The sequence below is a fragment of the Dermacentor silvarum genome, chromosome 5, assembly GCF_013339745.2.
Source record: "Dermacentor silvarum isolate Dsil-2018 chromosome 5, BIME_Dsil_1.4, whole genome shotgun sequence".
NCBI classification, from domain to species: domain Eukaryota; kingdom Metazoa; phylum Arthropoda; class Arachnida; order Ixodida; family Ixodidae; genus Dermacentor; species Dermacentor silvarum.
In genome coordinates this window covers 27,454,779-27,470,266 of record NC_051158.1, presented here as the reverse complement: position 1 = coordinate 27,470,266, position 15,488 = coordinate 27,454,779, and the positions used below count along the sequence as shown (strand labels likewise).

At 46.3% G+C, this 15,488-nt stretch overlaps 2 protein-coding genes and 1 long non-coding RNA gene across 8 annotated transcripts in view; 2 read left to right on the top strand and 1 right to left on the bottom strand.

Moving 5' to 3' along the window:
• Positions 1 to 15,488, top strand: part of LOC119453144 (zinc finger protein 425-like) — a 204,268-nt gene that overhangs the window by 151,046 nt on the left and 37,734 nt on the right. For 2 of the 6 annotated variants that reach the window (XM_049667597.1, XM_049667598.1), the window contains exon 2: positions 8,887 to 8,994. The exons of 1 other annotated variant lie outside the window; for it this stretch is intronic. The gene's annotated coding sequence lies outside the window, so the exon portion shown is untranslated. Of the gene's footprint in view, positions 1 to 6,657; positions 6,791 to 8,886; positions 8,995 to 15,488 lie in introns of those variants that run through there. 3 more of the 6 variants (XM_049667596.1, XM_049667599.1, XM_049667600.1) reach the window with 3 other exon arrangements.
• LOC119453142 (zinc finger protein 709-like) overlaps positions 1 to 15,488 on the top strand; it is a 193,547-nt gene that overhangs the window by 147,488 nt on the left and 30,571 nt on the right. Inside the window, exon 7 of the mRNA XM_049667594.1 lies at positions 3,567 to 4,157. Coding sequence (XP_049523551.1) covers positions 3,567 to 4,157 — 591 coding nt within the window. The remainder of the gene's footprint in view (positions 1 to 3,566; positions 4,158 to 15,488) is intronic.
• Positions 1 to 15,488, bottom strand: part of LOC125945570 (uncharacterized) — a 125,197-nt gene that overhangs the window by 88,814 nt on the left and 20,895 nt on the right. The gene's annotated exons all lie outside the window — the stretch shown is intronic.

Genomic DNA, 15,488 nt, shown 5'->3' with positions numbered 1-15,488 from the left:
CCCACGTTCTTATGAAGTCTTATGCTTGATTGATGTCGACCTCTGCGTTTCACAAGCACCATCTTCATACAATACATATACCTGTATTATCGCAACAGTGCCAGCAGTGCAGAATAAAAGGAAAGGACACAAAAGTGAAAAATTAAATGAGCATAACCCGTTCCCACTCTGCATAGCTGCATATTAAATAGTCTCTTGCTTTTCTTCCCCTGCAGGCTGTACGGCAGTTGAATTGCATGGCCCATGATGGCGTTCATTATATTGAAGGCAACCATCCTCAGACATGATCCCTCCATTGAAATAAGTGATAGTACGCTTTTAAGGATAGACACGCTCGTCGTTTATATGAATGCGCAGAAACAGGCAACGGCCAAAACATAGCGAGCGCGAGCACCACCAACAACAAAGGTCTTCTTATTCGTCTTCTGCTGGCACCCGTATTTGTCACTACATAAGTTGTTTACACTGAAAAAAGAAGCAAATACGCATAATTTAAGTAGAAAACGCTGCTGCATCAAAATAAGCGATTTTTGTCTAGCTAATGTGGTGAATTGTGCCTTCGTCACAAGACTTCTCGTTAGTGCTTGTGGGTAGCTGTACTTAGCCTTTGCCAATGCATAAGCTTTTAGAATAGAGATAGCAAAGAAAGGGTGCATTATTTCATGATAAATACCTAAGCAAGCTACAACGCAACAGATTATAGTTTTGCAGGAAGTTCTGAACACCAGTCAGCTCTCAGAATGTACTTCCCGAGTAAGGAATTATGACAATCCAACTTTGGTCTTCTTGAGTTTCCCAGCCGAATTGTGCCGTGCTGCATGTTTTCAAACAGGCAGTGGGTTTCAACTGATGCTGAAGCGGTGCAGCACCGTCTACGTAGAAAAAAGTCGCAGTGTTATAGCCGCTATGTTGATTAAATAATTAAGACTACCTAATGAAGCGGAATGGGCAAAAAATAATCTGATTATCTCCAAGCGATGGCAAACAACACTGTCTGGTTCTGTCTAGCTGCGTAGCATTTGCATATTTTTAATGTTTGGCTAAAGTTAAGTGAAACACTCTGTATAGTCCATGGAAAACATTTGTATTTATACACGTGTGTGCACAAAGCTAGCCTTCAGTAAAAAAAGTGTTTCAGGGTATAGCTGTTCGCTTTATGCTACCCTCTGGAATGCGATTAATGTTTATTTTGCGGGTGAGATCTTTGTCGCCGTGTAGAGGCACCACGTGATTCAAGCGGGCCTGTCCCATGGTCGACCTCAAATATGTTTTATGCGACGCAAACAAGAAAACGATCGTTCTGACGAGCATGATGTCACAGGAATGGTCAATGCAATTTTAACAAGCTTAGCCACTTCTGGAATAAGCGCCCTTAGCTCTTCGCTGCTAGTTCTACAACTAGCGGCGAACTAACAGTTCTACAACATCCTGAAATGTGCTCATTCATATATTGTGCAGCTTCACAATATCAATGAGCATATCACGGTGAAGCTCAAGGCGCCTCAGCTCAAAATTATTTCTATAAATATCACAGAGGTATTTGCTATCTTCTCCACCTGTTACAAAGCACTCGATGTGAGCCATGTGCTGCCATGTCAAAAGCGGATACCTTTTGTCTAGCGAGGAGTGTACCGCATCATCTGACTAGTAGAACCGTTGTGGATACATGCCCTCAAAGGAAGGGTGTACGTGACCAACGGAGCTACAGTCATATCGGTGAGGAGTCTTTCTTCGCGTTCGAGCAGGTGGTTCATCAATGTCAAGCTCAGCCACCTCTGCACATGTGTTGTTCCAAAACGGAGCAAATCCTCCTTAGTCACGGCTGTGCCGCAGCCCGATTTAAAGGGTTCAGCCTCATCCGTCCATCCATCCATCCATCGATCCATCCATCAACCAAAAATGGCCAATAGGAAAAACACGTAAAAAAGAATTGACATCAGATTTCTCAGGGAGGTTCTTGTAAACAAAGTAAATGAAGGGATTTGAAACTAAAATGTCGTAATGTTCGCTCTGGGTGAGGAACGAACCCGGGCCTCCAAGGTGTGGGACGAGCACCCTTCCCGGACGACACAGGGGATCCATAGTTCTAGTTGACTAAAGGTGTGCCTAGTGCGTGCGTCATTGGGCACGTGACGGTGAAGCCAATGGGGAGGAGGTGGCGTTTATGAGTGTATAAAAAAAAGGCATTAATGTCCAATTGAATGCTGCTGAGCGGTCATGCGGAGTTCTGAACTCATCGCGGGTAAGCAAGCACGTTGAGACGCTTGGAGCGTTTTGATTTCGCCTTACCTAGGCGCAGTTAGAGTGCACGCGAAAGCTAGTGTGGAAAAAAACGATTTACCAGAAGGGCTATAATGCTGTCGCATTCCCACACATAAGCAGTCTTATGTGGGTATGCCGATCTTTTTTTAATCTCTCAGATGTATTGCATATTGTTCTGGGGGAGGGGGTATCTGAAAGATAGTGCTGGTTTCACATGTTGGCATGTTGTATGCGGAAAATTACGGTATTTCCTAAACTGGATCTTTAAAATCTCACCTTATAAAACGTTCCCACAGTTCGGCATGTGGTCAAGAAGAAACCCATTGATGAAGTCTCACATGAGAAATTTATCATGCCAGCGAATCATAAGTTTTGCAAGTGCCAATTACAGCCTTGATAGCTCGTTGAGTATCAGAAAGCAAGCTGGGTCGAAGCTTTTTGACTCTGTCCTCTAACGGTCGTAGAAATCCGTGAAAGTCTTCAAAGACTCCAGATTCCCTCACTTCATAATTTTCTACCTTTCTGAAAAATAATTTATACCGGTGAACTGACAAACAGAGAATCATGCCTTCAGATGCAGAAATATCGAGTAAATTAAAAAGGACCACTAAGCGTTGTTTGTTGCATCTTTTCTGAAATCACCCTCAAGACCTCCCAAATCAAAAAAAATAAAGAAAGCTCATCATTAACTTTAGCATCTGTGTTCTCTTTTCACATTTTGTAATACTACTTTTGTTTCATTTGTGCAGCATCGAGGTCCTCTAATTTTGCATCAACAGCCAGCGGTGACAATCCACAGCAGGGATGCCTCCACCAAGATAGTCTCTGTGACTGTGGGGGTGATAAACTGTTTCCTATCGAAGCACATGCTAGGGTCCATACTGCCGAACGTCTGTTTAAATGTCATTTGTGCCCTCGGAGTTTCTCAAAAAGAGACACCCTAAAGAGGCACTTGTGCATCCACACGGGTGACCGGCCATTTCGGTGTCCTTCATGCCTTCGGAGCTTCTCACTAAGGTCCAAGCTCAAGGAACACCTGCGAACCCATACAAGCGAGAGTCCATTACAGAGCCCTTCAAGCTCTCAGAGCTTCTCACAAACGACCCACCTGAATGACCACCTGTGCACCCACACAGGCGAGAAGCCGTTTGAGTGCCTTTATTGCCTTCGGAGCTTCTCACAAAAGTCCCAACTCAAAATCCACCTGCGCACCCACACAGGTGAGAAGCCATGGCAGTGCCCTTTATGCCCCCAAAGTTTCACGCGGAAGTCCAGCATGGAGAACCACTTACGCACCCACACAGGCGAGAAGCCATGGCAGTGCCCTTCATGCTCTCAAAGCTTCTCGTGTAAGTCCAGCATGAAAGACCACCTGCGCACCCACACAGGGGAGAAGCCGTGGCAGTGCCCTTCATGCTCTCAAAGCTTCTCGCATAAGTCCAGCATGAAAGACCATCTGCGCACCCACACAGGGGAGAAGCCATGGCAGTGCCCTTCATGCTCTCAAAGCTTCTCACATAAATCCAGCTTGAAAGACCACCTGCGCACCCACACAGGCGAGAAGCCATGGCAGTGCCCTTCATGCTCTCAAAGCTTCTCGCATAAGTCCAGCATGAAACGCCACCTGCGCACCCACACAGGCGAGAAGCCATTTCAATGCCCTTCTTGCTCTCGGGTATTCTTACGAAAGACCTACCTGAAAGCCCACCTGCGCACCCACACAGGTGAGAAGCCATGGCAGTGCCCTTCATGCCCTCAAAGCTTCTCGCGTAAGTCTGGCATGAAAGACCACCTGCGCAGCCACACAGGCGTCCAGAAGCCATATCAATGCCTTTCTTGCCTTTGGAGCTTCTCACAAAAGTCCCAACTCAAAATCCACCTCCGTACCCACACAGGTGAGAAGCCGTGGCAGTGCCCTTCATGCCCCCAAAGCTTCACGCGTAAGTCCAGCATGGAAAACCACTTGCGCACCCACACAGGCGAGAAGCCATTTAAATGCCCTTCATGCCATCAGAGCTTCTCACGGAAGACTCACCTGAATACCCACCTGCACACCCACACAGGCGAGGAGCCATGACAGTGCCCTTCATACCCTCAAAGCTTCTTGCTGAAGAGTGCCATGAAGCAAGACCTGAGCATTCATACAAGTGACCGACCATACAGTTGCGCCGTCTGGTCAAAGTCCTTTGCGCGGGCTGATTACTTGAGCGGACATAAGAGAACACAGCACCATGATACTGTAGATTAGGTCAACAGCCATGTGGAACTAGAGTTTCAATTAAAAATCTGTAGATACGGACTGTGCTGCAGGGTGTTCTGCTGTATCAGGTGGCACAAGTGTTCTCATGTGCTGTTAACTCTTCAGGCACTGTGGTCCGCGTTGCCGACCACCAATTCAAATTTTTTTCGCAGTGCCACTTATACAGTGGAATCTCGTTGACACGATATTCACGGGAACTGGAAAATAAAGTGTATCATCCGAAAATCATATCATCCAACGTATTATCCAACTAAATCGTATTATCGGGAAAAGAAAGAACAAGTATCCCGAAAAACGTATTATGCAGAATTGTATCAACGAGGTTCCACTGTAGTTGTTTTTGCCAGCAAATAAGTTTTTAATTTTTCGCTTTACCCTTCTCGGAAAGTGCGCCAGATGGTGCTAGTTGTCCAGGGAGCGTTTTTTATTGTCAAGCAACAGCCGTATAGACCAGCATGCCGTTTCCCGCATTGGACCTTGAAAGTTTCTGCGGCCGCAAAGGTATGTGGACTTGCACGGAACCTTTTTCAGATGTAACACACAGCGCAGGAGTATATTGTACTGGCTGTATTGGCAAAGGTACGCTGTGGATCAACTTGACGCTGTATTGCGATTTTTATTATGGTGGTCACCTACACTGACCACCATCCATGAAGAAGGTTACAGTTAGGGTCTCAGATTGTAAAAGCAAAATTCAACATAAAATAAAATTTAATGTTTGTCACGGAGTGACATAGTTTCGAGCCATCGACACGCCGATTAACGGGCGCCAAAAAATTCGTCTCTCGGTGCGGCATATAGTTTCGAGATAGCGACACGCCGATTTCACGCAACTTCATATCGAAAACTAACCTGCAAAAGCAGCAGTAGCGGCTTAGGCATGCTGTCAAATAAACAGTCATTACGAGGACTGATGTACGGGGATCACATTGTACTTATGGCTGACAGCAAGGAAGACTTGCAGGGATTAATGGACATCTGTGGTAAAGAGGGAGATAGCTTAGGTTTGAAGTTTAGTAAGAAAAATCGGCAGTCAGGATTTTTAATGATAATCAGGGCTGCGAGAATACGCGTACAGGAGGTTACGCTGGAGGTAGTGCATAAGTACAAATATCTTGGAGTGTGGATAAAGAATGGGGCTGAGTACCTAATGGAACATGAAAAATATGTAGCGGCTAAACGTAGCAGGAATGCAGCTGTGATGAAAAATAGGGAACTGTAGAATTACAATAGGTACGAAGTGGTGAGAGGGATTTGGAACGGGGTGATGGTCCCTGGTTGGACTTTCGGCAATGCGGTCCTGTGCATGGGATCAGAAGTTCGAGCAAGGTTGGAAGTTAAGCAGCGAGGGGTATGTAGGCTTGCTTTGGGAGCACACGGAAATACACCAAATCAGGAGGTACAGGGTGACATGGGATGGACGTCATTCGAGGGCAGGGAATTCGTTAGCAGCAAGATAGAATTTGAGGAGCGATTGAGAGAAATGGCAGAAAGGCATGGAGAGTTTTCAGTTATTTGTACATGAGGAATGTTGACACAAAATGGAGGAAGCTGACCAGAAAATTGTCAATCAAATATCTGGACAGCAGGAGGGGTGCAAACCAGGAAATGGCGGTTAAGAAAAAAGTTAAAGGATCAGAGAGGGGTCTATGGAAAACAGGGATGCAGACGAAATCAGCACTGGGGACATACAGAACTTTCAAGCACGAAATTGCCAAAGAAAATATCTATGATAATTCCAAGAGAAGCTCTTTGTTGTTTGAAGTCAGGACGGGAGTATTGCGGACTAAGATGTACCGAGAAAAGCACCGTTGTGCGGTGCATGAGGAGAGGAAGGGAAAACGGCTAGCTGAACACCTCATTCTCTTCTGTAAAGGGCTTTGGAAAGCAACGGGGCTGATTTTTTTTTTTTTTTTTTGACAGTGGAGGCAAAATAGACTTTAAGCGGGTAGAAATAACCAAACGGAGCTTATCTGATTGGTGGCTAAAATCAAGGCAAGAGGGAAATTTCACCCTCCACAAAGTACAAAACACGCCACGGCTAGGTGGCGTGTACCACCGCCCGATTTAAAGGGTTTAAAGAGTTCAGCCTCATCCATCCATCCATCGCTAGCGCGCCGCTGGCGCCTTACGACGGCCGCCCGGTCTGTGGACTTCGATTGTACGATCGCCTATCGTGTGCTATCGTATGGAGGGGGGCAGGGGACTGTAGCAGGGGCTTTCTTTATTCCATGGAGGCTTTTTGGCCCTATGGAGCGTCGATGAAGCGTGAGCGAGGCTGCTTTTTTGTATGCTTTCAATACTGGCGATTACGTGTTGCTGAGTGGGGACCACACTGCACACAAGTGACGTGTACAGGAGGGAAAATGTTGCGGGGCCACTTGGTTTTGAGACCCCGGAGATAAAACCGAATACGCGAGCCTTGGCGACGACACTTGAAATCTGAAGGCTGAAGTCCAGAGTGCTTGTGAACGTGACTCCTACCACGGGGAGGGGGACACCGCGCATAGAGTTGGAGGGCTCGGCTGGCGTGCGGGCGCTCGAGAATTTCATTGCGCTGCTTTTAGCGGGGGACAGCTTCAGGTGATCGTCCTCACGTAGACGATAACCGCGAAGTAATCTGAGATCCTGGCTTGTGGTAGGACAGACAAGTGGTGGCGAGGATAGACGTGTCGTCGGCGTACTGCACGATGGGGAAACGGTCATCCTGGGGCATGTCATTAACGTAGATCAGGAAGAGGGTTGGCCCGAGGACAGAACAGTGAGGCACTCCTGGCGGCACAGGTTAGAGTGGGCACCGCAGTAAACAACACGTTGGCTGCACCCGAACAGGAAGTTAGCCAGCCACCTTAGCATTACCTGCTCTTGCGCTGACACTTGTAAGAACAACCGCGTTTGCGGCATAAAGTTATCTCAAAATGCCAGCTAGCGCGAAGCAGTTGCCGCAGCCCCGCAGACATCGCAGATCCACCTATTCGTGCCTTCGACGAGCACTGCTGCAGTTCCTATGCGCTGCCCTGGGTTGAAACAATAGAGTGCGCCACTGTTAGTAATGTGCAAAAGGCGTGTGTGTATTCGCGATGTGAAGAAAGGTGGCACCTCCCATGTGCACTAAACTGTTAGTGCTGCAAATGCTGACTCGTGGGTCTTTTCTTTCTCCACCTTTTAACGCGATTGCGTTTAGGGCCCCGTGTCGCAAAAAATCCGGCGTCGGCATTGGCGCCCGCGGCCGAAAAAAATCATCCCTAACCACGCAGGCCCTCCAAATATATTTTACCACTTAAGTTGCTCACACTTTGTCTTGCATTCTTTACAAAGTTTTTCCTCGGAATTTTGAGATCGACAGCACATGCCTTTTATGCTAAATCTTGTCATGCTGAAATATTAAAGGTGCAAACAATAAAAGAAGGCCGGCCCACGAAAGAGGCAGCGTTTCTACCAGAAAGCACGCCTTGGTGCATAGCGTTCACCGCCAGCGTTTTCCGGTAAACATTACGGTTACATAAGGTGCAGTTGCCGGGAAGTGCGAGAAACAGTCAAGGATCTTTGAATACTATCCTGTGCGTCTCTTATGTGGAGGTCACGAGATGGTTGTGCTATTGTGCTCAGCAGTGGTCACACACGTGACTGCATTTCTTTCCCTTCTTCACTGCTTGTGCTGACCACACCAGCTGGGGCGTCAGCACTTTCCATTTGTCGCACTCGGATAGGGACAGTCTATTTTGTTCACTTAAATCTTCTTAGCTGCTCTTCTGTGTGAGCTGGGGGGTATTCTGTCCACCTAGTGGACATGTCCATTTCGTCTGGTGCTGAAGATCTGATTGGCTTGACTGGGGTATGCGTCAGAAGGGTTCACGAGCCCCCAGCCAATCAGCACTTCATCAGCAAACGACCCCCTCCGTGGAGTTATGTCATGCTATGTGTGCGTGGTGAGCGAGCACGTAAACTCGCTTCCCTGCTTCTGTCGCTTGCGAGCACTTTCAAAGTTAAACATGTATGAGTGCACAAATCAGCTCATTGCTGTATTATACACGTGGCCGTACCTTTTGCTGTTCAAATATTATGTGTGTAACTTTGCATCCGTGATCGACATTGTAAATACACTAAGAAAGCAGTTGACGCAGGCACTGTGTCTGCCTTAATTTTTATCTGTGCTGTTTTTAGGATATCAGTTGCAAACTACTTAGACCAACTCTATACACTCGGGATGCTTACAGCTAAAAACTTCCTTTCCTGATTGTGTGTGGAGCATATGTTTCAATATGTGGCAGTTACGTGGTGAAGTGCCCTAGGTCCATATCCCTGGCTGTGTGTACAGCCATTTGTCTAATGTTTTTTACTTTGCTGTGCTGCTGTCTTTACAGCTTCTGCTGATGTTTGTTGTGCCCATGAAGATATAGCCTAACTCTGCATCGTTGACAACAAATAGCTGCAAGTGCTGATTGCTGCTGGTTGGCTCAGTCCAGAATTTGGTATGTATATCCATTTGCTCAAGGCGTGCTGTTGCTCCTATTACTTGTGCTGATCCAGTAAAGGACGAGTTAACTAATGGTGGCTTGAGTGATGTATGATACCTTATCTCTATCGTGCTAGACTGTGTGGCAAGGCTTCTTCACATACTTAAATTATTAAGGTTTGCCACTTAATTATTGGAAGGTCTCGCAATGTGCTAACCTCGCATGTAAAGGCGTGTAGGCCAAAACACTGATAGTATTGTATTGCACTTGATGCCTGGTGCCATCACAAAAGACGCAGTCGAAAAATAACCCAGAAAACATGTTTCCAGCTGTCCTGAGACATTAAATTGTAGGAAAAGAATTGTGTTGCGAGCTGCAACTACCATTCTCAGCTGTGAGCCATTCTTCTATGGGACCACTGTTGTTCACCAACGTCTTTTGCATCAGGAGAACTATCACTTGCCGATTGCATCCTCAGCATCTGACGCAATGGCTTTGCCATGAGCGATGTGTGTGAATGGTGTGCGAAAGTTTTGGTTTAGGTTAGTCTTCGCACACGGGGAATGCCAGTTGACTGCAACAAGGGCCAAAACTGCCCCAACCACATCATAAATAGCTCTGCAGGCCAGAAGGTATGCTTAAATGTCTCAGTATTTGCCTGAATTGTGATGTTGGTATATTGTTGGTATGGTGGTATATTCTTGCAGCTTCGCCACTTGCTCTGGGCTTTGTGTAGCAGTGCGGTGTACTCCGTACATTTCTGGCATGGACACATGGCTGCAATGAAAGCTTTGCAAGTGGATAGCTTTTCTATGGCTCTTTCGGTTTTTTTGGTTGTTAGTTAGAGGTCTGAGAAGGTTAATGGTCAGACTCTGCAAGGAAAACCCTTGTGTGCTTGCATTGTAGTGCACGTTAAAGAACCCCAGTTGGTCAAAATTAATCGGGAGCCCTCCACTACGGCATGCCTCATAATAAGAATTGGTTTTGGCACGTAAAGCACCAGAAAGAAGAAGAAGGAAAACATTCGTTTGCTCTCTTTTGTTCTTTCGTTCGCTTGTTCTTTTGTTTGTTCACCGGTTTGTTCATTTTGCCTATTTGCTTACGCTGAAATTAATCGTCTATGATTTCTGCACAATTTCTTTCACACAATTTGCTCAAGAAGGGGCCAGCAAAAGCTTAGGGCTTGTATTCTTGTTTGTTAAGAAGGTGGAAACTTCAGAGGTCAGAATGCATCTTTGATATAGTTTTGTCTCTCTGCTCTTGTTCCAGCAACCCATTTCTCATTCTATGTTCATAACATGGTGTTTTATTAATCGTTTATTAAGCTATGTCTTTTTTTATTGCAGTTAAATGTTTAAATTCTCCCATCACCTATTGTAAGCAGGGATTCTGACATAATGACTCCGGCTGATATCAAGACAGCATAGGCTAGGACAAGCACAAGCCGACGGCTTGTGTTTGTCCAAAAGTTTGATTCATCGCTAGCTACTGTAATGTTGCAGGCCATGAAAATGATAGAAAAGACATGCGGGAAGCCGAGACTGAACCGGAGCAAGCAAAGCAGCGCGCACCCTCCTTTTCCATCCACCTTAAAATGAGCAGGAAGGAGCCCCCAGCACGTTGTGACCGCATGTCACCTGCCGCCTCCCTTCTAGTGCGTGATCACGTCTTCTCCAACATTGGGCATGTGGCAGAATGGCACGTCAAGCCACCATACTTCTTGGCTCACTCTTGCACGGTTTCCCTTGCACCCACAGCAAATGAGGCGCGACCTTATCGCACTTGGACTTTATACGGAACCTAGGCTTCTTCCGGCCATGTTTGTGCTGATGGAGGAAAGATAAGACTTTTTCAATGCAAGCCCCGTGACGATTTCAGTTTTGCGTGCTGTACCACACAATTGATCGGGCGCCATATTCTAAAGGGGCTCGCTCTCCTTAGTTCGAATTCCATTTTATTCAAAAAATTTCTGGTCCCCTTGGAGTTCGAAATAACCAGATTCTAATGTATAATTGAGTGAATGTTCAGTTGCCTGGCAAGAGAATGAGAACTCAAGATTGGCAGTAAGCCCCTAAAGTTGGTGCAGGGGTACATTCACTTAGGCGAATTAGGCAGAGGTCATGAGAAGGAAGTTGGAATTGGAAGTTGGAAACAATTAGAGGGTTTGAATGCATACTACAGGAATTAAGAATTCATGATTGTCAATGTGGTGCTGTTCTTGGAAATAAAATTGTACAGTCATTCTCTTCCACAGGTACCAATTAATATATGGGATAATATCACAGAGGTTAACAAGGAGGCTTGAAAAGTTGTAGACCACACAAGGAGCGATGGGAGTGAAAACTGAAAGGCAAAACGTGAAGGTGCACAAAGACAGCGTTGATGGCTAAGGAGCAAACGAGAGTAGCCGACATTCAAGTTTAGGTTACCCCTTCAGGGTCAAGGACGTAAATATCCAGCACTGCAAGCAAGTCCCAAATGGCCAATGCTGTATATTTACGGTGGCGTCTGTATCTTTAAAAACGTGTCAATTTTTCAACTCTGTCACCTAGCAAGTGCTGCCACTGTGTGTGTGTACAAGAAATCTCTTTTTTTTAGATTCTTTTTTTTAATCTCTGTAGTTTCTTGGCTTTCATTCCACAGCTTCTTTACACTCGTGTTTCAGTGACCGATCGCACGTTCCCACTCGCGCAGTGGTGGGCTTTGGTTTTGTCTCGCGGGCTGTTTCCGTTGATTGCGCGAATAAAAATGGATGTCTGTATGGTTTCTAATCTCTCAAAGAGTCACTGCTAGATTCTTGCTCAATTATTGCTCACAGGTAGGCACTGGTACAGTCAGCCCAAAAAGTTTATGGACCATGGGATCTCGGGAAAACGCCCAACTTCCAAGGAGCCTCACAACGTAACCTAGTGTGCACATTTAGAGCTTCTACCAGTATAAGTGAACAACATTGGGATGTTCGGTATTACTATTATTGCCGGCCACTAGGACTGTAGACATTTTCTGAGATCCCGAGGCCCGTAAACTTTTTGGGTTGACTGCATACAAGCTATGCCGTGGAGACTCGCGACAACTGATTGCCCCGCGTTTGCAATGGGACAGAGCATTAGTGCAAGTTTCTCACTCGTTTGGTTTTCTTCCGTGCGCTCATATACACGGTTCGATTACACTTAGGGCGTGCGCACTGCTTGCAGGGTGCGTACAGGTCCTTGAAAACCCTTGAAATTGAAAAGTGCGTTTTCAAGGGCCTTGAAAGTCCTGGAATTTTTTTCCTTCCTTGAAAATCCTTGAATTTCGTGAGCAATGCACTCTGATATCGACATTGCGACCTCCTTTCTGTGGTAGATCGGCGCCGATCTTACAAACTCTCCATTTCAGAAACAATACACCGGCGCGAGCACACATGGTTCCGTTTTGCAGAACTGCACGAGAAAAATAAAAGGCATCACCGCGTCAAACCGTGAACAGAGCGGAGCAAGAGACTTGTGCCGCGCTTCGGTGCTGGCTCTGCTGGCAGTGTGTACGCTGCTTTCCTCACCCTATCGTTCGTTTCACTCCTCGCCCGTGGGGCTGCCTTGTCCCACTTTCACTCTTGCGCGCGAGGTAAAGCTAGTGAAGCTAAAAAGAGCTATTGTGGAGCAACTTTACCACTAATGCTCAGTGCCTTTGGGTGGAGGTTTGTTATATTATTTGTGATAATATAAGTGCAATAACATTACCGTATTTTCCGGTCTATAATTTGCACCTTTGTATAAGACACACCCCCCTCAAAACGGCACTTTTTCGGAAAAAGAAAGCAACGTATATAAGTCGCGCTGGTGTATAAGACGCACCTGTTCTTTCGGTAAGTGATTTAAAAAAAGTTACAGTGATGTTTCGCTCCGTGAAAGCGGGTCACACGCAAGCATATAGGTGTCATATATTTCCACTCTAGGCGCATTTCTGCCGTCGTGGTTGCCGCGATGTTCCGTATAAAGTCCAAGGGCGGTAACAACGTCCCCGCCGCCGTATGCTGTATGTGCGAGTGAAAGCGTGCGACGGTGAGCCAAATCGCGCACAAGGGAGGAAAGTGGGAAGGCAGCCCGGGAGGGGGGGGGGGAAGCTGACTATACTCTCGTAGCAACTGCGTAGTTTGCGCAGCGGCACGCGCTGTATCTTATCTGCAGATGGGACGACTTAGGGGTAGATTGACTCGGGGGGTCGGCCTACCGCCGTTTGCGTTGCTTCTCCATCGTTTTCGCACGGCGCTTGGGGACTTTATCACGAGAACCCGGCACCTCGATAGTGCGCACAGAACCCGTAGCAATTAAATCAACCAGCGCGCTTCGCGTGGCCGTAACATCGGATCCGATTTTGACGGCACTTTTTCCGGAAAAAAAAAAACGTACAGAGGTCGCACCGTTCTATAAGACGCACCGACGAAAAATTCAGAAAAAAAAATGCGTCTTATACACCGGAAAATACGGTATGCTGAATGTTTTGGAAATATTTGATGAACCAACCAAGCTGATACTGCAGAAGCCTGAGCAGCTGTTGTGAGTGTTCGTTGTGTTAACTTTTAATATTGCAGACTTGAGAAATGATCAAGGCATGTTTTACAAAATTGCAATATACATCTATTTGTTATAATATAATGGATGTGTAGCAAGACTACACTGAATGGTTTGGAAATGTTCAGTAAACTTGCCCAGTTAATACTTCAGAAGTCAGAGTAGCTGTTGGGAGCATTCATTGTGTTTTGTGAACTTTTTTTGTGTTGTTGTGAACTTGCAAAGTGATCAAGGCTAGACATTACCATCATTCGGATATACATTTATTTCTTTTTATTTTAGTGCAATAGCCCTATGCTGAATGTTTTGAATATTTTTGGTGAACTTTACCCAGCCTATACTGGACAAATCTCAGCCACTGTTGTAGGCGTTCATTTTGTGTTATGATCTTGAGAAGTTATCAAGGCTAGACATTTTTATTATAATTGTGATATACATTTATTTATTGTAAGTGCAATAAAACTAGTTATTTTTGGAAATTTTAGAGTAAGGAAATCCTACTTTGGATCTTGCTTTGAGGCCTTGAAAAACCTGTGACAGGTCCTGGAAAGTCCTGGAATGATCCTTGAATTTTTGCCTTGGAAACCTGTACGAACCCTGTGCTTGCTCTGCTGCAAGTGAGTCTAGCAGTGATTCCTTTGGTGCTGACTACTGCCCAAATGCCGAATCGGAATATATCTATTTCAGTGTATATTTTATTGCGATAGCAATTATATGGACACTTCAACCGGATTTCTGCCGTCGGCGTCGCCGTGAGGTTCCGTATAGATAAAATCTTCACCGTGCGCCGTATGCTTGAGCGGAAGCTTGCAGGGACGCGCGCTATCACGGAGAGCGAACGCACTCAATCTCCCACGCGCAAGCAACGAAGCGGGAAGCCAGCGCCGGAGGGAGCGGGGGGGGGGGGGCACTTCTACTCTGCCAATAACCGCGCTCGTCGCTCGACCGCACCGTCGCTTATCTCTCCTACGCGCAAGCAAGGAAGCGGGAAGCCACCGCCGGGGGGAGGGGGGGGCGCACTTCTACTCTGCCAACAACCGCGCTCGTCGCTCGCCGCACCGTCTCTTATCTCCACACGGCTCTGACCTTTATGCACTGTGCATTCGCCGCTCAGTTTCTGTTGAAGCGATAGACCGCACGTACCTTCGCCCGCTGCTGCGGCGTATATACGTGCTTGCTGCCAGCGTTTTGACAGTCGTTGTCTGCAGTCATTCAGTGTGATCTGTTCATGTTTGTTTGTGTGCGCTCACACCACGCTTGTTCAATCAGTTAGTAATAGTCGGGCCACATTTTCCAACGCACGCTACACATGCAATGCTGCCCGGGTCGGCAGTGCAGCGCTACAGGTGTGTCCCTTCGCACGCGCTGCCCACGGGAAGCGCTTCTCATCAACACCACCGTTTCACACTCGCCTTCTCGTGGTGCATCGAGTCTCTCTTCATGTCGGTCTATTTGCGCCGCAGCACACCTGCTTACTTAATCAGCTCATGTTTACTACAATTCATATTGCTACCAAAGCCGCTCACCTTACTTCGTATGACATTGCTGTGTTGCTATCGCATTCATCGCTTCGCCCTTAGGGCGAAACTGTGACATTTTTTTTTATTCTTATAAAGTGTTTATGCAAGCCCATCAGTATTTATGAATAAACCATGCATGTTTACCATGGAAAATATTTTTTGTCACTTTGTCGTCACTCTATAAAAGTTGCATGAACTTTGTTTTGCAAAATAGGTTAGTCTGAAGATGCATTTAACAAATCGTTTCTTCCCGCAGCCATTGAAGACTGGAATTGCCTTCCCGAAGCAGTTGCTCTTGAGAGAAATCCAGAAAAATTCAGGCAGTCCTTAACTACACTCTTTGTTAAATAACTTGAACTACGCATTCTTTGTTTTCTCGCACCATTTATGTTACAGGCGTTGTCCAATAGAAGATATTGATTTCCATTTTGCTTTGCAC